General features: G+C 41.6%; 1 protein-coding gene across 1 annotated transcript in view; it reads left to right on the top strand.

Annotated features, from left to right (window-relative positions):
• Positions 1–24,417, top strand: part of LOC122797744 — a 1,403,591-nt gene extending 1,379,174 nt beyond the window's left edge. Inside the window, exons 26-27 of the mRNA XM_044066269.1 lie at positions 23,716–23,943; positions 24,071–24,417. Of these exons, the coding sequence (XP_043922204.1) occupies positions 23,716–23,943; positions 24,071–24,417 (575 nt within the window). The remainder of the gene's footprint in view (positions 1–23,715; positions 23,944–24,070) is intronic.
• The last annotated feature ends 276 nt before the right edge of the window (positions 24,418–24,693 follow it).

Below are 24,693 nucleotides of genomic sequence, written 5' to 3'. Positions count from 1 at the left end.
TGAATGATTTTTCCATTGAGTGCACATTGTTAGAAAATATGTTTTCCAACAGGGGTTACCCTAAAATATTAATTGATGAACTCATCCAGGAAGTGACATGTAAGAGGAGCACTGGCTTTTATGAACCTTTGCTCCGTTCTGGGATTTCGGATGTACAGGAAAACAGTACCAACTAGGTCATTGAGGCTAGTCCTGATAACACAGAAAGTAGTGATCTGCCAGGTTTTTCATCTTTGAGTTTTATTACTACATTCAATGGTAATTCAAAACTTATTACAGGGATCATTCATAAAAACTGGTATTTCATCCTTAACAATACGTTTTTAGCTGAGAGACTTGGACAAAGACCAAGAATAGTTTACAAGAGGGGAACTAACATCAAAGAGTTACTACAAAAGGATTCTGAACAGAATTTGTTTAGTAGAACCACTGGCTCCTTCCCTTGTGGGACATGTAATTGGTGTAAAACTATTCGTACAGGTAGTACATTTTGCATCAAGGGAACCAAATATAACATCAAATATAGGATTAACTGTGAAACTAGGTCGGTTATTTATATAGCTAGCTGCGTTTGCTGTCCAAGCTTCTACGTTGGAAAAACAGACAGAAAATTTAGAGATCGCATTTATCAGCACAGCTATGCGATTAAAAACAGGAAACTTGAAAATGCCCTGGCTAAGCATGTGATAAAAAATCCAGGGCATAGTTTCCTATTTATGGGTATTGACAATGTACAAGCTACCACCAGAGGCGGCCCTATTTCTCTCCTCTTAGAAAACCGGGAACTAGAGTGGCAACTCAGACTAGATGCCTTCAATGTTCCCGGTTTAAATGAGAGCTGTAACATCGCTCCAGTTTTGAAATATAAATCCTACCTTAGAAGATAACTAATACATGTATTCCAGTTAGTTGTTTAGTAGAGCAGTTGAGTGTACGGGGTACCACTCTTTATCTAAGGGAATCCTTCTGATTAGAAGGGTATACTGCTGTTTAGGGTAACGGGTAGCCTGATGGGTAAATCATTATGAAATACATGGTTTTTCTGCAGCATTCATACTTTTTACCCCTTGTTGACACCGAGCTTAGGGGGAAAGTATACACTTTTTATACATTTTTGCCTTTTACAAATAGGTCAAAAGGGACTAAAAATATGCATACACATTTTTTGTCTTATATTTATACATCTTTTAATAAATCCCCACAAGCTTTTGCTCAATTTGCATAGACAATGCTTATTTTAGTTATACTATACGAGTACTTGCAAATATGCACATTTAGAACTGTTTTTAATGATGTGATTTCATTTAATTGTTATGGTTTTGGAAATTCCTAGTTTTTTTGAAGTATTGTATACCATGTTTTAAATATGTGATGTATGTCTCACTCCTGCCAGGATTGTAATTGTTTTTTAACTTCCAGGAAGTGACGTACTCGCTTGTTATTTAAATGTCTCACAAGTTTTGGCGCCTTGTGAGCACTTTCTTTTACTCTGAAGAAGCTTCCGTAATATAGAGAAGCGAAAACGTTTTTTATTTCATAAATAAATTTGCGTTAAGGTTCCTGTGGTTTGCGGGTCTTCTGTGGCTTCTGACTTTGTGGTCTTAACAGTTTGCGTCTCTATTCTTGGATCTACAAGTGTATATTTCTGATAATTTATGAGGTTTTTTTCCTCACAGAATTCTTAGTTTTTCAATTTTATTAAGGTGTATCTTATTCTTTATTACTTGTACCTTTTTGGTATCTTCTGCTACCTTTGTTGGTAGTCTTTCCTCTCCCTCCCTTGGGCCTTGCTGCAGTGTGTGTGTGTGTGTGTGTGTGTGTGTGTGTGTGTGTGTCTAGTTTTTGAATATTTTATGGATATGTCTGAGAAGAAAGGGAGTCCAGGCTTTAAGAGGTGTTCGGAGTGCAGACACAAACTGTCTCACTTTGACACGCATGACTTATGTGTTTACTGCTTGGGCATGCCTCATCTCACAGTGAAGCCACCCTGTCAGATTTGTAAAGGTTTTTCTGCCAGGACTTTGAACGAATGTAAAAATAAACTAATACTAAAGGGTCTCCTTAAGACCCCTTTCTGCTAGGCTATTTCTGGGTCGTAGGAATCTTCTCCTGCTTTCAAACAACATAAAAGGTCTAAGTCTCTTCCATCGTCTCCCTCTGGAGACCCTAAGGAATTGAAACATGAAAAGGCTAAATTGTCAGAGTTGTCTGTGCCAGTGGCTGCTTCGGCACCAACTCACTTGACTCTGTCTCCGATTATGTCTGCTGGTCCCTCTACACCATTGCTTTCAATGCAGACATCAGCCTTCATGGTGCAGACTACTATGGCACCAACTAGTTCGGTGCAGACTTCCTCGGCACCGATTGGTATATCAGCACAGTCAAGTTTAGCACAACTGAAGTCTTGTTGCAGACTCCTTGGACACCGTCCAGTTTCTCGGTGCAGACATCTTAGTCGCCGACAATTTTCTTGGCGCAGACGCCTTCAGCACCACGATGTTCTTCATCTCACATTGCTGCAGTCCTAACACTTGGGTAGTCCGCTGTCCCTCGGTCGGCCCGAATATCAGAGTATAAGGCTGACGTCGGTCAAGGCGCATTTGACTGACATCAGAACGTCAGGGTACAAATGCGCATGACCTACGTCATATCCTCAGTCTTTTTTGCCGCATGGTCCGATGCAGAAGCAGCGTTGCAAGTGCCGTTCGGCGTTCTGAAATGTTTCGAATTCGGAGTTTCAGACCGAAGTCAGAGTTGGTTAAGTACCCCGTTGGGGAATATTTTGGTTTTTTCTTGCCTCAGTGGTTTACCGGATGTCAGAAAAAGTGAATAACTGTATTTCTTGTGGGAAACAGATACCGCATAGGGATTACCATAATTTGTGTATACCTTGTTTGGGACCTGAGCACGACGTTGTTGGGTGTCGCTTTTGTGCTAGGTTCAATAAACGCACTATAAAGCGAAGGTTGGATTGTGCCAGGTTGGTCTTTGGGAAGCGGTGCAATTACAATATGCCGTCGGATGCTCCGGCCCGGCTTCCTCAAAGAAGCGTAAGGACAAGGCAGTTAAACCTAGGTTAGAGGAGTCGTCCGAACCGGACGCCGGTTCTTTAGAGGCGTCGGTGGAACCAGTGGTTCCGACGGAGGCCTCTCTGGAGTCCCAGGGAGAAACTTTGTTTTTACAGGATGTGGCCTCCCAGGAGGCAGGTCAGGCTGTAGGGGCTTCTCAGATAACTGTACTCCCCTCCCTTCCTAAGGTGTCTAGGCCCTCTCTTTCTGCTTCCAAGGCTTCTCCTAGAGGCAGGTCTAGTTTAGCTTCTGTGGGTGTCACTCCTAGTTCTTCAGGTTCTGTGCCCAAGAAGCACATGCTTAAAATGGCAGAAGATTTAATTAGAGGCTCTATGCCCCCTCCTGATAAGAGGCCAAGGATGGAACCAGTGTTGGGGGATTATGAGCAGGCTTCAGATGTGTCTGAGTCTTTCGCTGAAGACTTGCAGGAGTATTCTCATTATTCTGATTCTGATGTGGATGATTCTACTCCTTCTGCTTCTCCTCCTGAGGATTTTTCTTTTTCAGAGACCCTTCACTCCATGAGAGAGCATTTTAAATGGGAGGGTCAGGACTTCTCTGATTCCAGGAAAAGGCTTAGGGAATTTTTGTTTTTACCCCAGCATAGGCCTTTAGCTATACCTCCTGTTCTGAATGTGGTGGAAGATGTGTTTGCAGAGGCTTCTCTTAATCCTGATTCTTTGCCTCCTGCTCCTGTTAAACCAGATAGGTATTACAGGGTGCCTGAAGCTCATAAGTATCTTTTTAAGAGTCCTAGGGCAGACCCAGAAACTGTTAGCCAGGGGCCTAAGGGGGTCAAGGCTTCTGTTGTCAAGAATCCGGTTCCTGCAGATAAAGAGGCCAGGGCCTTGGATAGATGGGGAAAGAAAGTTTATACTTCTTCCACTCTAGCCATGAGAGCTTTGAATTGCCAGTTTCACATGTTGAAATATCAAAATTATCTCCTTTCACAGTTGAAATCTAAGGTTGATGCTCTGGCGGAAGGTATTGATTGTAAAGAGTTACAAGATTTAGTGCATGTTTCTGAACAGGTGGGTAAGCATTCTTTGCAATGTGGTTTTGATGCTGTGCAGGCCTCGTCTAGGGTGGCTGCCACTGGGACAGTTCTTCGCAGGCATGCCTGGCTGAGGGATCAAAATTTATCTGACCATGTTAAAACTAGGATTTTGGATGCCCTTTGCAATCTGATGTCTTGTTTGGTTCTCCTGTTGAGGCAGTTTTAAAGAAAATGGAAGACAAGGCTAAGTCTATGCAGACTGTTAAAGATTTTTTGCAGGTTCAGCCTCCAAAGTTTAGTAGAAATTGGCCTACTAAGGGGTGGACGATCCTTCTTATGATTCCCAGTCTAGGGGTAGATCTAGACGTGGCAGGGGCAGAGGTCAGGGCTCTTTCAGGTCTAGAACAGGGAGTTCTCCTGCACAGTCTTCGGGTGAGGGCAGGGGTCAGTCCTTTCGTAAACAGACCCAATGACCTACCTTTTCAGCTGCCAGAACCTTCTCGCCTGGCAGCACCTTTGGGAGGAAGGTTGGCACTTTTCAAAGAAAATTGGAATTTGATTACCCAAGACAGATGGGTATTGGATATCATACATCACGGCTACAGGTTTTATTTCCATACCTTGCCTCCTTTCAAAGGCATGCCAGACATTCCTCCTCAACAAAGAATAGAGGCTCACAAGCAAATTTCTCTGTTACTCCAAATGGGGGCCATACAGCCAGTTCCTATGCCAGAAAGGGGCCTAGGATTTTATTCTCGCCTGTTCCTTGTACCAAAAAAGGGGAACACGTGGAGACCAATTTTGGATTTGTCTATCCTCAACACTTATCTGGACATTCCCAAGTTCAAAATGTTGACGTTACAACAGCTTTTACCTCTGCTGGACAAGGATCACTGGATGGTAACTTTGGATCTCAAGGAGGCTTACCTTCATGTTCCTATCAGGCTAAGTTGCAGGAAGTATCTGCGCCGGACTGGGACTTCTCACTATCAGTTCTCTGCATTGCCCTTTGGCTTATCTACTGCCCAGAGTATTTACGAAAGTTCTGGCTCCAGTGATAGCTTTCTTCAGGCTAAAAGGAATACAAATCTATCCTTATTTGGACGATTGCCTGATTCTGGCTCAAGGAGGGACGAGCTTCTTCGTCATTTGGAATATGTGATAGCAGTGCTAAGATGCCTGGGGTATTCTGTGAACGAAATAAAGTCCTGTCTAGTACCCTCTCAAGACATGTGCTTTCTGGGTGTAAGACTGAATACAGCATCCCAGATGGCCTTTCTAACCCCGGACAAACAAAAGAATCTTTCCCTTTACTTCCATCATCTATCTCTTCAGTCCGGGCTGACTGCAAGGACAGTCCTTCAAGCCTTAGGGTTCATGGCATCTTGTATTCTGGTGCTTCCCAATGCCAAACTGCATATGAGGAAGTTGCAATGGTATCTCAAAAATGTATGGACACAGCACTGCCAGGATCTGGACACTGTCATTCAAATAATACCTTGCATTCAGAAGGAATTTTTGTGGTGGGCTCAGGAATGTCACCTAAACAAGGGACTCTCTGTGACCCGGCCAGAGGCAAGTCAAATTTTAACGACAGATGCCTCAGACAAAGCTTGGGGAGCTCATCTAAACAGAAAGTGGATACAAGACAAGTGGCCTGTCAGACTACAGCATCTACATATCAACTTGAAGGAGATGTTAGCAGTCCAGTTTGCATTAATAGCTTTCAAGGATTTACTTCTTCCAGGGCAGGTGTTGATTCTAACAGACAACACAACTGTCATGTGGTACATCAACAAGCAAGGGGGAACACATTCTTATCCTCTATGCAGGCAAGCAATGATTTTGTGGGAGACTGCTCTCAGTTTACAACTAAGTCTTCAGGCAAGGTTTCTGCCTGGAGCACAGAACTCCTTAGCAGATGTGTTAAGCAGACAAATCATGGATCCCCACGAGTGGAAACTGGATCTTCATGTATTTCAGAAATTGACAGTGTCCTGGGAACTCCAGACATAGATCTGTTCGCTTCTCCACTAAACCACCAGCTGCCAAAGTTTTGCACGAAGAGGTTTCATCCCACAGCTTGGAAAGTGGATGCTCTTTCTTTCAGTTGGAAAAATCTTCATGTGTATGCCTTTCCACCTCTGCCTCTCCTCCCGAAGGTACTTCTGAAGGTCAGACAGGACAAGCCAAGGATGATTTTGATAGCTCCAGATTGGCCTCAACAGCACTGGTACCCATTACTGAGAAGTCTAGTACGGAAGCCTCCATGGCCTTTGCCTTTGATTCCACATCTGTTGTCCCAGGAGGACGGTCATTTGCTCAATGTCAAACTTCACTCCCTTCACCTAACAGCCCGGCATATTCTGTTTTAAACCATAGAGGGTCTCAACTTCCACAACAAGTTTTGAATGTGATTTTGGAAGCTAGAAGGCCTAGTACAAGGAAGGTGTACGCAGATAAATGGAAGAGATTTTTGTTTTGGAGTGCAGCTAAGGATTTGGATGTTTCTGAGCCTGATTTAAGTGTGGCTCTTCAATATCTTACTGAGTTATTGGACAAGGGTTTGTCCTTCTCTTCTATTAAGATTCATGCTGCAGCAATTTCAGCTCACTACGACTGTGACCCACCATTGTTTTCTCATCCTTTGTTCAAGCAATTTCTTAGAGGGGCAAAGAATATAAGACCCCCACGAAGAGCTCCTACTCCTGCTTGGGATCTCAATTTTGTGTTGGAGAAACTCACTCTACAACCTTTTGAGCCTGCAGCTACTGCTGAGTTGAAATATTTGTCATGGAAGACTGCTTTTTGTTGGCCATTACCTCTGCAAGAAGGGTTTCTGAATTGCAGGCCCTTATGGCAGTTGAGCCTTTCTTAATTTTCCATAAGGACAGGGTATCTTTACGTACTAATCCTTCCTTTATGCCTAAAGTGGTTTCTAGTGTGGCTTTAAACCAAACTATTCATTTGCCTACTTTTTATGCAAATCCCCAAAATAAAGGGGAAAAGATTTTGCACACTTTAGATGTACACAGGCAGTTGCGATATTATTTGGACAGAACTAAAGGGTTCAGACAATCTCAGCAGTTATTAGTTTCTTTTGCTTTGTGCTCTCAGGGCAAGCCCGTGTCAAAACAAACTATTTCTAAGTGGATTGGATTTTGCATTGCTTTCTGTTATTCCCATCATGGCAAAGAGATTCCAGCTGGGATTAGGCCTCATTCCACTAGGGCTACTGCCACTTCCACAGCTTTTTTGAGGGGGGTGGCAACTAAGGATATTTTGGAGGCAGCCACTTGGAGTTCAGTGCATACCTTCTCTAGGCATTACCACCTTCCACTGTATTCTAAATCCAGGGCTGGTTTTGCCACTGCTGTGTTGCAGGGCATTTTGGCAGCTCCTGCTTCATTATAGTTTAGCCATCCTCCCTTACCTCTGCTTTGGGATTCTACCCAAGTGTTAGGACTGCAGCAATGTGAGATGAAGAACATAGTACAGTTTTGTACCTACCATAAATGTAGATGTTCGAAGATCCACATTGCTGCAGTCCAATTTACCCTCCCTCCTTCCCCTCTGTAGTTTGAGGTGGTTGTGTGGGTTGAGTTTTCCATCTGAGGTATATTGTGTATATTGTATATATTGTATATATTATACATATTTTTGGTGTTAGGCTGGTTGGTTGTTTAGTCGTTGTCTATGGGTTTTGACCTTTCTTTTTAGGGTCTTCTGACATCTGGGGCAAGAAAAGACTGAGGATATGACGTCGGTCATGCGCATTTGTACCCTGACGTTCTGATGTCAGTCAAATGCGCCTTGACCGACGTCAGCCTTATACTCTGATATTCGGGCCGACCGAGGGACAGCGGACTACCCAAGTGTTAGGACTGCAGCAATGTGGATCTTCGAACATCTACATTTATGGTAGGTACAAAACTGTACTTTTTCTCTGCGCAGACCCCCCTTGGCACCAACAATTTCTTTGGTGCAGGTCTTTTCAGCACAATGGTTTCGGTGCAGACAACTCTAATTTTGACAACACTGTTCTCAGTGCAGGAATCTTCCACACCATTGATTTCAGTGCATACCGCTTCTGCGCCGACTTCAGTGGCACAGACTATACAAACACCGCCAGTTTCGGTGCAGACATTACCTCTATAGACACCTTTTTTCAGTGGTCGTTCTAGCCCTTTTTTGGACAGGCCCGAATCACCTTCAGGGCTTTCAATGAGGTCTACCAGAAGCCTTTCTGAGCATGATGTGGTGCATCTTATAGACCTGCTGCTTTTGGCCTGAGGAATTCCTGCCCCTTCAAAAGTCTTTCCCCCCTCTAGAGTTGATCATCCTTCTCCACAGACTCCTACCTATATTCCAACCTCTGTGGAGGTTTCGAAGCATCCCTCCTCAGGCGGGCCAGCCTTCCAGGCCTTGGAGAGGACACTGGCTGCTACTTCTTGTCCACCTCTGTCTGAGACTACTACTTCCTCTGAGCCTCAGCTGTCTCAAGTCGCAACCCCTGGACACCGGGCGCAAGAGTCTTGGGCCATTCTTCCCCTGGAGAACCCATCCTTGCAGCCTTCCCCAGAGTCTCCCATTGAGAAAGTCCACCGCAAGACTACGTGTAAGAGAAAGCACATAGACTCCATGGAAGAGTCATTGACCGGAAACACAGATTATGACTGCGAGGGGTCCTCACGTTCACCTTCTGACAAGGTTTCCTTTGGTGACATCTTTGAAATGTTAAAGCAGTGAGGTGAATGATAGTCCTCTAACCCTTCCTCAGAGGAGTCTGTGTTCCTGCAGGTTTTTCCTGCCCAGCTCCCTACCTCCTGGATTACACCACCTGCCGATGAGCTCATCATGCAGAATGCATTGAAGGAGCTGGACTCTGGAGGCCATACCTCATAGGCCGGACAAAATCCTTTCTCCCCAGAAGAGTGCTCCCATTGGTCGAAAGCTCTCTCAGTAGATGCCATGGTGGTGGCTGCTGCTACAAAGAAGGAACTGGCAGAGGAGAGCCAGACTGTTCACCCGCCCAATTAGGAATCCCAGGCGGTGGACAGATTAGAGAAGCGAGTCTTTGCATCATCGACCTTTCCTGTTAGGTCCTTGAACTACCTGGCACATTTCACAAGGCTACAGAGAGACTTGGTGTCCAAACTCTGAGACCTTGGCAGGAGCAGTTTCTGATGAGGTCCGAGGCAAGGTGGCCTCTCAGTTAGCGACCCTAGAGTCGGTATCCAGTTCCTCAGTGCTTTTGATATAGGGAGCGGTGAGAGCTGTGGGTGCAGGCATAGTAATGGTACGCCATGCCTGGATACACCTTTGTGATTTTGCAGATCCCTTCAAGGCTTCCTACCTTAACGCCCCTATTGAGACCACTACTTTGTTTGGGTCCAAGGTAGAAGATACATTGGCCAGATGTGAACAAGACGGTAAGCCCTATCTGCCATGGATGTCCATTTATCTTCTCCTCAGCGGTTCTATTCTAGGAATCAGAAAAGTGGGAAAATGTGGCACAAAAAAATCTCCGGATCCTTTCCATGACTCTCGGGCTGAGTTTTCCCCTAGAGGCAGGGGGGGAATTCTAATGGAAGATGCCCCTTTTGGGGCAGGGAGGTCCGCGGAACCGGGGTTCCAGGGAATCTTCCTCTGAACAGCCCTATCAGTGCTCCTGAAGAACAGCCCAATTGTTTTACTCTGGAAGCAGTCAGTTGTCGTTTTTCCTTGTACTCTTCTGCCTGTCAAACCATAACCACAGATGCTTGAGTACAACAGCTCATCACCAGAGGATACCATATTCCTTTCTTATTCACTCCCAAGAACCTTACCCGACGTGCCACCCAGTCAAAGGAAAGCCACAGCTATAGAGATATCGGAGCTACTTCAAAAAAGTTATCCAAAAAATCCCCCCAGACCAGACAGGATTCGACTTCTATTCAAGGTTCTTTCTGGTGCCAAAAAAGACAGGGTTACTGGAGAATAATTCTGGATCTCGATGCCCTAAACAAATTCTTAGAGAGAAAAATTCTGGATGGTCACGGTTCAGTCTATACTTCCAGTTTTGAAAAAAAAAACGATTGGATGTGCTCCATAGATCTTCAAGATGCATACTAACACATAAAGGTGGAAAGGTGCTCAAGAAGATATCTTTGCTTCCGGGTGGGAGCCAGTCATTATCAGTTTCATGTACTGCCCTTTGGAGACTCTACAGCCCCCAGAGCATTCACAAAGTGCATGGCAATAGTCGCAGCTCACCTGCAGCCTCAAGGATTCCAGGTGTTTCCCTACCTAGACGGCTGGCTCATTACTGCCCTAACAAGACGTCTACTGGATCAGGCCTTGACTTACACCCTAAACACTGCACAGCAGCTCATAATATCGATAAACTGGAAGAAGTCAAACCTTACTCAGAGTACATTGGAGTGATTCTGGACACAATGAGTTGTACAGCCTCTCTACCAGACCACAGAATTCAGAGGATCAAAGAACAGGTTTAGGCAATACTTTCACAAAATCTAGCCTCAGCTCGATCCATTCTTCAATTGCTGGGATTGATAGCAGCCTCCATCACCATAGTCCCTCTAGCAAGGCTACACATGACTCTTCTTCAATGGCTGCTTCGTACTCAGTGGTACCCATCCCAGCACCCCTTATCTTTTCTGATTCAAATAACCAAGATTTGCAAACAGGACTTGCTCTGGTGGATGTCAAACAACCCTCACCAGTGGTCTCTCCCCTTCAACCCTCATCAGCCCAATGCCACAGTGACCACGGACACCTCTCTGATGGGGTGTGGGGGGCTGTTTCAGGGAAAGACAATCCAAGGGACTTGGTCACAGACAGAGGCCCATCTGCATATCAGTGTCCTAGAACTGAGGGCGGTGCTACTAGCATTGCAAGCATTCCAATCGATCCTTCCATCAGGGACTATTGCAATTCAGTCAGACAACATGGCAGTAGTCTGGTACATCAACAAACAATGGGGAAACCAGATCATACCCACTCTGTCGAGAAGCCATGAGAATATGGCAATGGGCAATGGCCTCCAACTGTTTTCTGATAGTGACGCACATTCCCGGAAGCGATTTTCGACTGCTGGGGCCAGCCTTGCTGTGACTTATTTGCGTCCCCGTCCAATCACAAGTGCAGCAACTACTTTGCCCTGATCCCCCCTCGGAGACGGTCACCAAGAGATGCTCTAGTCCACGATTGGCCTTCGGGTCTGCTATATGCCTATCCTCTGATACCCCTCATTCCCCTGTTCCTCAAGAAAGCATGTAGGTTGAAGAGCAAAGTGATACTCATTGCTCCATATTGGCCTCGACAAGTTTGGTTTCCCTTCCTGTGGCCTCATCTGCTAGATCGACCATGGATTCTCAATCCAACTCCAGAGTTGATCTCTCACTCGCAGAATCTGGTTCATCCAAACCTAGCCAGCCTGAAACTGACAGCTTGGCTTATCCACTTCCAGTAATTGCCAGGCAGCATGACCTATCTTCCCCTGTGCGTGACATTCTGATTGCCTCATAAGTCATCCACCAGACTACTCTACCACAGCAAATGGAAGAGGTTTTCTCTCTGGCTACAAGATAAAAACAAATGGACCCTTTTGCATCCCCTTTTTCTGTTGTGCTAAAATATCTTTCAGACTTTTTTAAATCGGGGGTAGCAGCCTCCACGGTTCGTGTTCATTTGGCTGCAATTTCTAATTTTCATAATGGCTTCCAGGGCTCTTCCTTAATGTCACACAGACTTTGGAAGACCTTTTTGAAGGGTGTAACCCAACTAAAGCCTCCATTTAGAGAACCTGTTCAACCTTGGGACCTGGCCTTAGTCCTTCAAGGGTTGACAACTTCTCCTTTTGAGCCTGCATCTACCTGTGATCCAAAGTAACTGTCATGGAAAACGTTGTTCTTAGTTGCTATTACTTCTGCCAGATGTATTTCTGAATTACAGGCCTTGTCTATCAAACCCCCTACCTCATCTTTCACAAGGACAGAGTTTCATTAAGGACCAATCTGACTTTCTTGCCCAAGGTCGTTTGAGTTATCTATCAGTCAGACTATTGATTTGCCAGTGTTCTTCCCTAATCATTCTAACAGAGGGGAATATTGCCTGCATACCTTGGATGTACATAGACAAATTAGTTTTTACCTAGAGGGGACTAAATTTAATAGAAAATTTGACCAGCTGTTCTTGGCTTTTTCTGAATCCAGATTAGGATGTCCAGTTTTTAAAGTTACTTTACCACTTGGTTGAGAAATTGTATTACTTTCATTTATGGCAAGAATGGTATCCCTTTACTTGGCAGAGTAAAGGCCCACTCTACAAGATCAGTGTCAACTTCTGCAGCCTTCCATGCTAGAACATCTTTGAATGACATTTGTGCAGCCGCAACCTGGGCTAGGCCTCATACCTTCATTGCTCATTACAAATTGGACTTGGCCTCCAGAGGCAAAGCTTCCTTTGGTTCTATGGTGCTCCGGAATGTCCTTCCATAGGGCCGTCCAGGGAACAAGATGGCTGGGGACTCTGTCCCAAGAGTAAGGAATAAACGAAGATTAACCACATCAGATAAAGAAGTTACGTCTTACCATACCATTCCATCTGAGTTGTTTCATCTTCGTTTATTCATTACGGCCCACCCGCCTTCCCCCTCCGAAGTTTTCTGGTGGATCTCATTTGTCCTTCTTTCCAGTTGTTAGGTCATGTCTGACCAGAGGTAGCCTCGGCTTCATTTTTTCAACTTGCAAACTAGATCTGAGGTAACAGGGAGAAGGCATGATGGGTAAAATCTTAGCTCGAGAGGTTTGTGGCCTGACGCGAGCTTGAAAAAAGGCCGGCTCGGTTCTGAGGTCGGAACCGAATCCCAAGAGTAACGAATAAATGAAGATGAAACAACTCAGATGGAACGTTATGGTAAAACATAACTTTTTTCTTTTACCCAAACACTGCTTAGATTTATGGGATATATTCAGTTGGGAGCAGTTATCGGCTGCCCAAGAGATCAGCAGTGTTTATGATCTTTTGAAGGATGAGGCTCCAAATGTCAGCAACTTTCCTCCATTGATCCCAGCAGTGGACGATGTTTTTAAGAAAACTTGTAATTCTCCTCTTCTCATTGAGGGTCTGCCTAAAATAGATGTTTAAGAAACTTGGGGCCAGGAATGGCAGAGTATACCCTTTGTCTCTGCGGATCCTGCTTCTTTGTGTCCAGCAACAACTCCTAATAAATGGACTTAGTCTTTTTTCAAATCCAGTTCCTGTAGATAAACTAGGCAAATGGCTATAATCTCGAGGGGGGGCAGCTAGCTCAGTCCAGCACTTCAGCTTTTAAAGGATTTAACTGCCAGTGTTTTATGTAGGTGTTTGTGTTTAGATCTGTGTTTAGTTTAGACAAGTTTGGTGAATCATTACCTGTTGAGTGAAAGGTCTGTGTCAAAGATGTTGTTTCCAATGTTTCTCCAGTATCCAAACAATTCTTAGAGTGCCTTGGAGGAGACTGATACTAGTACTAATAATGCAGCTTCAGTGGTGATAAGATGTGCATGGTTGCACAGCCAGAGCTTTCAGATTTAAAAATGAGATTTTGAATGTTGCACTTGAGTCTGATTGTGCATTTGCTACAGCATTTTGTGAGATCATTAAACACTGGGATAAAAGAGGTAATGTCATGCAAGGGGTGTCAAAAATGTTTTCATAATACCAAATTTCTTTAAGCAGGATCACTTTTGGTGGCCTTCCAAACAGAAGTCCCGGCTGAACAAAGGCCAAGGCAATAAAAAGAAACAGGACGAGAATGCGACCAAACCTAACAAGAGAATTCCTTTCCAAGAATGGATAACCCTTCCAACTTATGATTATGATGAGGCACAGCACTCCTCTTTTGCAAACCCTTCTCCAGGTGTTACATTTCTAAAGTTAGCTCTTAACAGGGTGGCCTCGCCATCAGTTGTTTCTGACAAATGGGTGCTCAGCTTTGTTGTGAGGGGTTACAGATGGCAGTAGAAATAGCATCTGCTTCCTTTCAGTGGGGTTCCCCCTCATCCATTGGACCAGGCTCTATTTCCTACTTTTCTTTGGAAAAATCTGGAATCATGGGTTCTAGAACTGGTCCCTCTTTTGGAAAGAAGTTGTTTTTACTCCAGAATTTTCGTGGTCCCAAAAAAGTTGTCTTGGAGACTGGTGTTGGACCTTACTTTTTGAATACGTTTGTCAAAGTTCAAGAAGCTCGCCCTGTAGACAGTGCTTGCCCTGTTAATGATCCACTGCTTCATGGTGACCCTGGACTGGAAGGATGCATATCATAATATCCCTATTGCTAATCATTTCAGGAAATTTCTGAGTTTTGTTGTCTGGTTCACAGTATCATTTTTCTGTTTTGCCCTTTGGCCTATCCACTGCACTTCAAGTGTATACCAAATGCTATGTGCCAGTAGTGGCCCACTGTCAGACCCTGGGCATTCACATTTTTCTGGACTTGGACAACTTCATGATCTGTGCAGAGTCTGAATTCAGGTGTTGAAATTTCTCTAGGCAAAGTCTTGATCTTACTGTCCAAAGTAGGGTTCAAGCTGAACTTCCTGAACTAGTGTTAGGCACCCTCACAAAAAGTACTATTTCTAGGGTGCGTAAGCAAGTCCCATAAGAAAATTCCTTTTCTTCCCAAAGACAAGATCCTGTTTTAACAGACTGTTTCTGGAATTTTCCAAGAGGAATGTCACCTCAACAAGAGAATTCCTAAACATTCTTAGATTGATAGCATCCATGATTCTCATGAGATCACTGACCTTTTTTCACATGAGAACTTCAGTGGGATGCCTGAAATTGTTGGACCCAAGTACTTTCATTCCCTGGAATCCCAGTTGCCTGTGGGTATCAGACAGGATTTACAGTGGTGGATTGAATTGTTGAGTATCAATCCAAGACTTTTTCTTCCCTAGGGTGCCAGTGCAGTCTGTCCAGACAGATTCTTTTGACTTCACCTGGGGAGCTGTGTCGATGAGGATGCAAGTGCAAACCTGTTGGGGGAACAGGAGTTCATGGAAATGCATCATTATCAAGGAAATGTTAATGGTGATTCACCCCCATGGAATTTCTTCAGCACCTTTGTACTCTGGATCCTCCTATGTGGTTACAGACAATGCTACAGTGATGTACCTCAACAAACAAAGGGGTTACAGGGTCTTTACCCTCTCTCCTGGTTGGCAGTGATAGTCTGGAGAGCTGGCTTTGCAGCATTATCTGATTCTTCAGGCATCATACTTCCTATCAGAGCAGAACATTGTGTCAGATAAACTAAGCAGATTCTGGGTAGAATCCTGGGTAGACCCATACAAGTGTCAGCTCAAGGCAGTGATGTTCCAGGATGTAGTCCAGATGTGGGGAATGCCTCCGATAGATCAGTTTGTCTCCTTTCAAAACAGCCAGCTGATGAAATTCTGTTCCAGACATCCTTGCAGCCTTGCTTGGAATAAAGATACATTCTCATTCCCTTGTTCAGGAATGTTTTGTATGCATTCCCATCCTTTCCACTGATTCATAAGGTACTTCTGAAGGTTCAGAAAGAAATGACAAAGATCATTGTGGTGACCTCCTATTGGCCCAGACATTCTTGGTTCTCTCTTTTTATGGTATTGGCCAAGGGCAATTACCACATACGTTTTCAAACTCTGCATCTGCTCATACAGTCTTGGGGTAACTGGTGTACCCCAGTTTAGATAAAGTTCTCCGTATCTCTCCCCTTCACCACCTGATACCCCCATCCTGGTCTACCTATACCATCCAGATTACTTTTTTCTTCCTTTTTCCTCACAGTCTTACTTCTCAGTTTTTTCCTGTATTCATTCAACATATTTTAAAGAAAAAACAAAAATAAAGGATTTAACAAGTTTTGCAGTGGATTCTTGTACTTGAGTCCTTTATAAAACATTTGTTTTTTTTTTTTTTTTTTTTAGTATCTTCGAGTTTCTCTTGATATTTTAAAGAAACCATTTCTTTACAAAAAATAAATACTGGAAAAGCACCCTTGTTAGAGCAGGTACCATAGGCCGCTGCATTGTTCGCCTGTGCCTAAGGTCGGCTATGTTAATATCTCCAGTTCTTGAAATATTTGTGAGAGCTGCTTCATTGTGATGCATCATATGCATCCATTAAGGTCCATTTAGTGGCTATCTCTGTGTACCTAGGGATCCCTCTCTTTCTTTTCTTTAGGTAAAACAGTTCATGAAAGGAGCTTTGCATGTGAGACCCCCCCCCCCCTCACAAGCATATGTTGTGATTTCTCAGCTATGTTCTTGAAAATTTGACCTTACCACCTTTTGACCTGGCAGCTCAAGCTGATCTGAAGTTCTTAACACAGAAGTTCGGTTTGCTTATTCCTGACATTTGCAAGGCTAGCTTCTGAGCTATAAGCTCTCATGGGACAACCTTACCTGATTTTCTCCAAGGATAAGGTTGTGTTGTGCACTAATCCTCCTTTTATGCCAAAAATGGTCTCCGAATTTACTCCGTCTTTCAATCTCCCCATGTTCTTTCCAGATTGTAAGAATGAGAGAGAGCGAGAGAATACTTCATACCATGGATGTGCACTGGCAGCTCAGGTACTACCCTAAGGAAAAAAAACCCTTTAGGAAGGCCAAAAAGCTTTTTATTTCCTTCACAGGGGGCAGTGAAAGGTCACTTTGTCTCTAAGCAAACCATTGCATGTTGGTTGCCCTCTGATATTTTTTGTTACGCACTTGCAAGGTAAAGGCACATTCCACAAGAACCTTTACTTCAGTGGCCTATTGGAAAGGAGTGGACCATAGAAGTATTCTACAGGCAGCAACTTTGTCCTCTGTCCATATTTTGACAAAGCACTACAAGCTGTACCTTTCTAAATCCAGAGCAGATCTTGCTAGGACCATTCTCCCAGGGCTCCTAGACCCTTATCCTTCCTGCTCCCAGGTTGGATAAGCTCTGGGAATCTACCCATGTGCCAGTAAGGCCTTGTGTGTGTTGAATATAGTACAGCTGCCTAAATCCTACTTACCTGTAACAGTAGATATTCATAGATATCCCTTTTGTTGGATGTATATAGTCTGTTGGAGTTTCAGCTGAGTTTTGTTTAGTAGCCATTTTGTGTGTGTGTGTGTGGCTTTTGATTTGGAACAGAAGCTGTTCGCAAGGCTTGCTTGCTCTTCTACTGTTCTTGCTGGAACCTAGAACACTGAAAGGGGTCTTGTCTGTGGATTTGAGGGGCAGTTCTGGTCCTGCTAGGTGATTGGATCCTTCACACCCACAGGCAGGCAGTGGGTCTACTGTTACCGCCAAGTAGGACTTACACAAGTGTACTTTATTGCTTCAAAGTTAACTTAGTGCAGTAGTTATCATATAATGATATTTCTTATTAATTTTGGTTAGATAAAGATTTACCATTCTCTTAAGAGTTCCTTCTGCTGCCACTAAGGCATAGGGTGCTCTACATCATGCATTACTTAGTACTGGTCTCTCTTCACACGTTTCTACCAATCAAATACCAAACAATGGCAATGTGATGAAAGGATTAATATCCTAAAGCTGCTGAATGCTGAAAAGACTGAAAGGAAATTAATCTATTGTTATAGTGATTTTGTCACACAGCTGCACTTTCTCTTCTTTACGTCGATGCCTTAATTGGAGATTCGGGGAAAAGATTCGGTAGTGGAACATGCTGTCTGGTTTCCAGTTTTAAGTTAGTAAGCCTGATGTGTCTGACACTGGAGGGGAATCCCCAAACCTGTTATAGATCCGCATGTGTCTGCTGTGGGACTCTGATGTGCTCCTTTTCTGACAGTGGCTGTGGAGACTTCTTTAGGTTCTCCCATTCATTGCATGATCTGTCTGTGGTTGATTCATATATCTGCAGATCAGGTACCTACATCAGCAGTGAATCCGGTATCCATCACTCAGACATCCAGGATGCCTCTTTCTATTAATGACTAATAATATTGCTGTGCAGAAGAAATTAATTTTCTTCTTATAAAAGGTCTTAGCAACTTTGAAGAAGGGTAATCAACTTTGTCCTCTATCCATATCTTGACGGAGCATTGCAAGCCTGATACCTTGATGATTCAAAGCAAACTTGGTGAAAGATTCCCTTTCTCAACCCCTTCCATCCTTAAAGCCTGCGAAAGTTGAGGAATACCTGGTATATGCAGGTCATATTGATTCTCAGTCGAGAACAATAACGTCCTCCACCGAATAAAGCAACTAACGTAAAAAATGTGTAAAATAAGGAAAACAAATGCAGGTTCCACACGGCAACACAACTTTAATAGGTATTCACCACACAACTTGGATAGTATTATTGTGTGGTGAATACCTATTAAAGTTGTGTTGCTGTGTGGAACTAGCGTTTCTGTTTTCCTTATTTTACATATTGATTCTCACCCTGGTGTAGACACCAACTCTTTGGAAGAGAACTTTTTTTCATCAGTCTTTCAGAAAATGCATTATTTGAAGAAACTGTAACTGAACATTAGGGACCCTTTTTGATGGATTAATGGATGAGTTCATTCTGTCTACCAGTCACATTTTGGCACATTTTTGTTCTTAGAAACCCCCGTGCTGTGGAGCACTTGTGTTCATTGATGTGGTATCATGCTTTGACAGCATACATGTGCCTAATAGGAGTGTGATAATTTTTTTCAGCCATTTGTGCAACTCTGTTCTGAGTGTTGGTAAAGATATCCTGCTTTTAATACATAGTGTCTCTGTGAGCATCAGATTTTTAGTGAAAACATTATCATTGCCAATACTGCCGTGGGGGAAGTACATGATGAAAAGGAAAGCTCTAAGTACAAGTGGTTAATTTCTACCACCTAAAGATATTGAAAGATCTTGCCTGTTTAATTACCAAGACCATGGCATTGGTCTCTCGTATAAAGATTGTCATGAGGATCCAGCACTCTGCTCTTGACCCAGTCAGAGCTTCATTAGAAGGATAGAGAGTTTTTTTTCTGATTCTCATCTGACCATTGAAACCACTCTGTTGGCCACTCAGACATTCTGTTGGTTGAGCTTACTGAGAGTGGTGCCATCATATGCATAGTGGATTTTTTTTTTCTTTTAGGGCCTTGCATTTCCCCTGCTCATGTTTATTGGCATCCAAGGGGGTGGTATGCAGTGGCATTTGTAGTGTGTGTTTATGCTTCTACTGTGATAGAATCCCCCTGTGGGGTTACATGATTATATCACAGGAAAGGTTCCTTAAGCACATGCCATACCCCCCCCCCCAAAAAAAAAAAAAAGAAGAGAGAGGTGAGCTGGCTGAGTCTCATCATCTTTTCTTCTCCTCTGTAGAAGCTGTTCACAGGTACTCCAACTGCTAATTGAACTTGTCACCTTGGTCATAGGACTTGGCTTGTATGCCAACAGAACTGCCTTACAAGGTCCAAGAATTGGAGGGTATGTTGCAGCTCACATGTTCTGGGAGGCAAGTCCATTGTTCAAAAGCAAAATGGCTTTCCATTCTCCACAAATAATGAGCTATTGGCAGTGTCAGTGGCACAACAAGTAGTATACTCATCTTAAGACAAGTAGTATACTCATCTTAGGTGCAGAAGGCTGTGTGGGTTCTATTCTCACACCAAGTAAATTGATTAATGACACTACTGTGCCACATAAGTGAGGGTGCTAGACTACTTGAATATGCCATCCTTCAGATGAGAAATTAAACAGAGGTCCTATGAGCTTGAGTTTGGTGGTAGCTCAGGTGGATGTAAAAGATCCCATGACACCCATCGAAAAGATGAGGGGAAGTCCCATGATGCCCTGTCTGCATTTCCTCTGGTAGTATGAGACCATCTAGGGTCTTCCCTGAAAAAGAAGCTACTAACGTAGTGTGACTACCTGATCGATTAAAGGATAAATAAAATGAAAATAAATAAATATAAGTAAATAAATACTGAGTTTACTCTCAAATAGGGAAGGATTGGTGAGAAGAATCAGGAGTACTTTGGACCGCACATTGTCTTTAATGTTTCGAAGGACATGAAAGGCGAGAGGTAACTATTTAAAAAAGTTTTTATTTTTATTATTATTTGTATAAAACATTTCATGATGTAAACTGCATATTGTTTCATATAGTGTGCAGTCAGGGGTATTTTAAATCGGGGAGGGGTCCGTGACAGTTGTACGTGTTAAATATTAAAGTAACCAAGTACTTTTATAGTTTCAAGAAATACAGGTTTTTCAATATAATTAGAAGAAAAGCTGGACAGAAGCAAGTTTAAAGTTAATATTAGTACTCTAATCTTGGGACATTGACAGACTAAGGGAATATTATTTAATCTACATTTTCTGAAGTAAAAGGTCTGTAACTCTCTTATTGTCATCATAAGTGTAATTTCTTCCAAAAAATACCAGTTTTAGGAGAAATTGAGAGAGACGGAGCTAAAAGCTGAGAAAAAATCAAGGACAGTTGAGAGAGATGGTTGTGATCTTGGGAAGCTGGGGGTAGGGTGTAAAAGTGCACTAATTAGACCTAAGATAATTTCCCTTGTTAAAAAAAAAGGTGGCTGTCTAGATTAATGTCCTTGTCTTAAACTATAAACAAGTTTTTAGACAGCCAAAAAGACTGATATACATGGGAAATAAATGTCACTGCAAAAAACCACAAACTGAAAGAAAAACAAGGAAGCTAAGCGTAAACTCTTTATTTTTCCGCTTTTCGTCAAAAGACTTCTTCAGAAAACGTACAAAATAACATTCCTCTACCCCTCATTAAATACAATTCTTAAAATCTTAAATCCAATAATTCAATTAAACATGTAAAATTAAAAACATTTATAGGCATAGTCACTTATAACTTTCATGCAATTTAACTTTTTGTCTATGATCTTTTAAAAAAACATTTAATGTTCACAGCGCCATTAAGACCAGGAAATAAATTGGCTGATAACTTAATCTGCCAAGAAGTTTCTTTTTTCTCTAATTCATTTTTAAAATACCCCCCCCCATGTCTTTGGGCAATTGTTCAAGTACAAATGGCAAAAATCTTTTATGTTGACAAGATGCAGAATGTCTATAAAGGGCATTATCAACTTCCTTGTTCTTAATATCTCTGTTCTTTAATTCTCATATGAAGTGCCCTTGTGGTCATCCCTACATAATATGCTGGGCAACCTGAACAAACACTACTCCTACACTATTACAAGCATATATTTCATTACTATAAAGATTAATTTGTATATGTGATAGCAATAAATATCTACTTTCATGTATAAATCTACAAGAGGTACAAAACCCACACTTGTATATTCCTGTAGTTCTATCTGTATGTGGTAAATCAATTTTATTACAGTCTTTGTTTAATAAACTTTTAAAACAATTATATCTCCTATGTACAATTTGGGGTGTTCACCTAAGGCTACTGTTAAATCTAGATTGCCTTTAATAATATGCCAATTATTGCTAAGTATATTTCTTATAGCCCGACTGTCTGCAGACATATCTAAATTGCATACTAAGCTGTTAGAAGTAGTACTTATATGTGGTAGTTCTTTGTCAACTAAATGTTGTTTTAATAAAGGTACAAAACGTGTACTTTTTTCTTGAACTTCTTTGGAACTAGTTAATAATAAATCTATTTTATAACTTCATTGCCGAAACAATTTAATAATAAATTTTATTTCTTGATTAGAAACTTCATCTTTGGTAGTGAGCCTTGAAGCCCTTATAATTGCCCTATTGGTATATTTTTCTTAATAAAGTAGGTGTGATTACTATTAATGTAAATATTGGTTTGTAAAAGTCTCTTTCCTGTAAACTTTGCTTTCGAAACTATGATGTAATCCCATTCTGACGCAGTATCCAAGAAATTTATTTCAAGACCTACGTCTCCCAGAGTGAACTTTAAAAAACAAAGTATTATGGTTTTCTCTTGTACACAAACCTTACATTCATCACTTGTACCTCTAAAAATAAAAAATAAATCATCTGCAAATCTTTTGTAAAAAAATGACCTTGTTGAACAACCCGATGGTGAGCATTAACTCTTTTTCCCACCACCCTAACACCAAATTTGCAAAGACCGGATCCACTGCTGACCCCATTGCCACTCCCTTGAGTTGTTGAAAATATTTCCCATTAAATAAAAAGTAATTGTGTTCTAAAAGAACTTCTAACATCAAACAGTACAAATTAACTTCAGTATTAGAATGTGTAGTAAATTTTGTAAGGTAGGTCCTAATATACTCGATTCCTTCTTCCCAAGGGATGCAGGTGTATAAAGAGGTGACATCAACAGTAAACATCAATTCTGCGCTATTATTGTATTCAAAATTATTATGAAACTGTGAAACTTATAATAAAAAATCCCAAGGATCTTTTAAATAAGGTAGCTTTTGTACTAATGGATTAAACACTGTATTCAAATACAATGACATACCTTCAGTAAATGCATTGGGGGCTGGAACTGTGGGTTGAAGGGGGGGGGGGTTATTAACATTTTTATGAATCTTGGGTATTCCAAACAGAACACCTATTTTAGGATGTTCAATGTTCATAAACTCATACAGTTTATAATCTAACAACCCATCCATTAATAGCTCATACAGAAACATCTTTGTATGATTAAAATATCATTTAAAGTAACTTATTTATATTCATTTTGAACACTTAAAAGGTTTTCCATAGCAACAATATAGTCACTCTGATTCATTAATACCAATCCTCCCCCTTTGTCAGCTTTCATGGTTCGTAGTCTTGCATATGTCTAATTTCAAACAAGGCATTTCTCTCAACTTCATTTAAATTATAAAAATAACACATATTTGTTTTTTCATTCAATAAATTCCTAATATCTTTCTCAGTTATTTTCAAAAGCTTCTAATGTACTTAACAAAACACGAACAGTTCAAACTCCGCTCTCGACATAAAAAGTTTAAATTCAGTTTCCTTGTAAAACACTTTAAGTCAATAATAGTTTTAACTAAATTAGCCCTCAGTGAAGGTACACAGTTCAAACCAAGTTGTAATTTTTTTAATTGTATATCATTAAGGCTAAATGAAGACAAATTGTAAATTTTACTATAATCACTCACTTCACTATTAAATATTCGTCCTTCTTCGTGTTCTTGCTTCTCGTTCGACTCTGTTGCACCTGGCCTCATCCAACTAGGACGCCAAGTTTTTGAAACTGTAAAAACAATATTTTTGGTCATTTATTTTGTTTCCGATGGCGACTGAAGTGGAAGACACCTTGTTAGAATTGACTGTACACACACCGTACCCAAAACTCAATATGATAACATCAACAATTTAGAAATTGTTCTAAGTCAGTTAGAAAAATCATTGAATTCCCTGATGGGGCAAGTAGCTAGCTTAAAAGGGAATACCACTAGAAATGTTGTTGCTGGTCTCAAGGGAATTGAAACAGCAGAAAAAGCCAGTAGAGAAATAGAACATGTCTCTACTGAAAAATCTGTCAGGAATGCCTTTCACTTTAAAGATGTAACATGCGTTTTCTCTCATCAGTGCAACCCGTTTCAAGAAAGTGCTAATTGAGTTGCAGCAATTGGTGAAAAAGAAGTGTTAAAATGTAAGTTGATAGAACTGGAAAAAATTAGAAAATTTCAGACGTTGAAACTTGAGAACTTATACTTTGAACAATGCATTGCTCTTCAGATCGTACCCAAGGGACTGAGTTTTTTTTTAAGTTCCCTAATGGTGTCCAGGAAGGGCAGCCTTTACATGCAGAACTAAGTGACTTTTTCAACAAATCAGGTATGGAATTTCTAAAAATATTGATCAAGCACAATGAATATATTATGGGAGAACTTAAACCCGTCATCCTTAATATCGACGAAGTATTAGCAAGACTGCATGTTTTAAAAGAAATTAAGTCTGAATATGGTGCGATTTTTTTTTTTTTACATCTTTGGAGAGGTTTGAAATGACAGTTGTTGCCCATAAACAAAAAAAAAAAAAAGATACTTTGGGATAGAGAAGCCTATGAATTAGGGAATGCTTTCCCTTTTAGGGAATGCTTTCCCTTTAAAAGGCTTTTCCAGTGCAGCTAACAATTTAATTGCAAGAACTAATCCAAACTGTTATCCAGGAGAAAGAGGCGCCTCTTCACGTAAGGGAAGGGCGAACACCTGCGTTGATTTGCAAACGGAAAAACAACCCCGCACACATTTTGTTAATGAATCACCAAGTCTGGTGGAAGATATTGAATTCAAGGATACTGTAGAAGAGCTGCTGTTCTATCCTGCTAATTATACTCCTGTTGAGAATTCTATTGTTTCAAAAAACTTGGCGTCCTTAGTCGGAGGAGGCCAGGTGCAACGGAGTCTAACAAGAAGCAAGAACATGAAGAAGGACTAATATTTAATAGTGAAGTGAGTGATTATAGTAAAATTTACAGTTTGTCTTCATTTAGCCTTAATGATATACAATTAAAATTTTACAACTTGGTTTGAACTTTGTGCCTTCACAGGGGGCTAATTTAGTTAAAACTATTATTGACTTAGTGTTTTTACAAGCAAACTGAATTTAAACTTTTTGTCGAGAGCTGAGTTTGAACTGTTAGTGTTTTGTTAAACCATCTAGTTTTAATCCAGGATTACACAGTACATTAAAAGCTTTCAAAAATAATTGTGA

This window comes from Protopterus annectens, chromosome 3.part1, assembly GCF_019279795.1.
Source record: "Protopterus annectens isolate FY-2018-M chromosome 3.part1, PAN1.0, whole genome shotgun sequence".
Lineage (NCBI taxonomy): Eukaryota > Metazoa > Chordata > Ceratodontiformes > Protopteridae > Protopterus > Protopterus annectens.
This window is presented reverse-complemented; position numbering and strand designations above follow the sequence as displayed.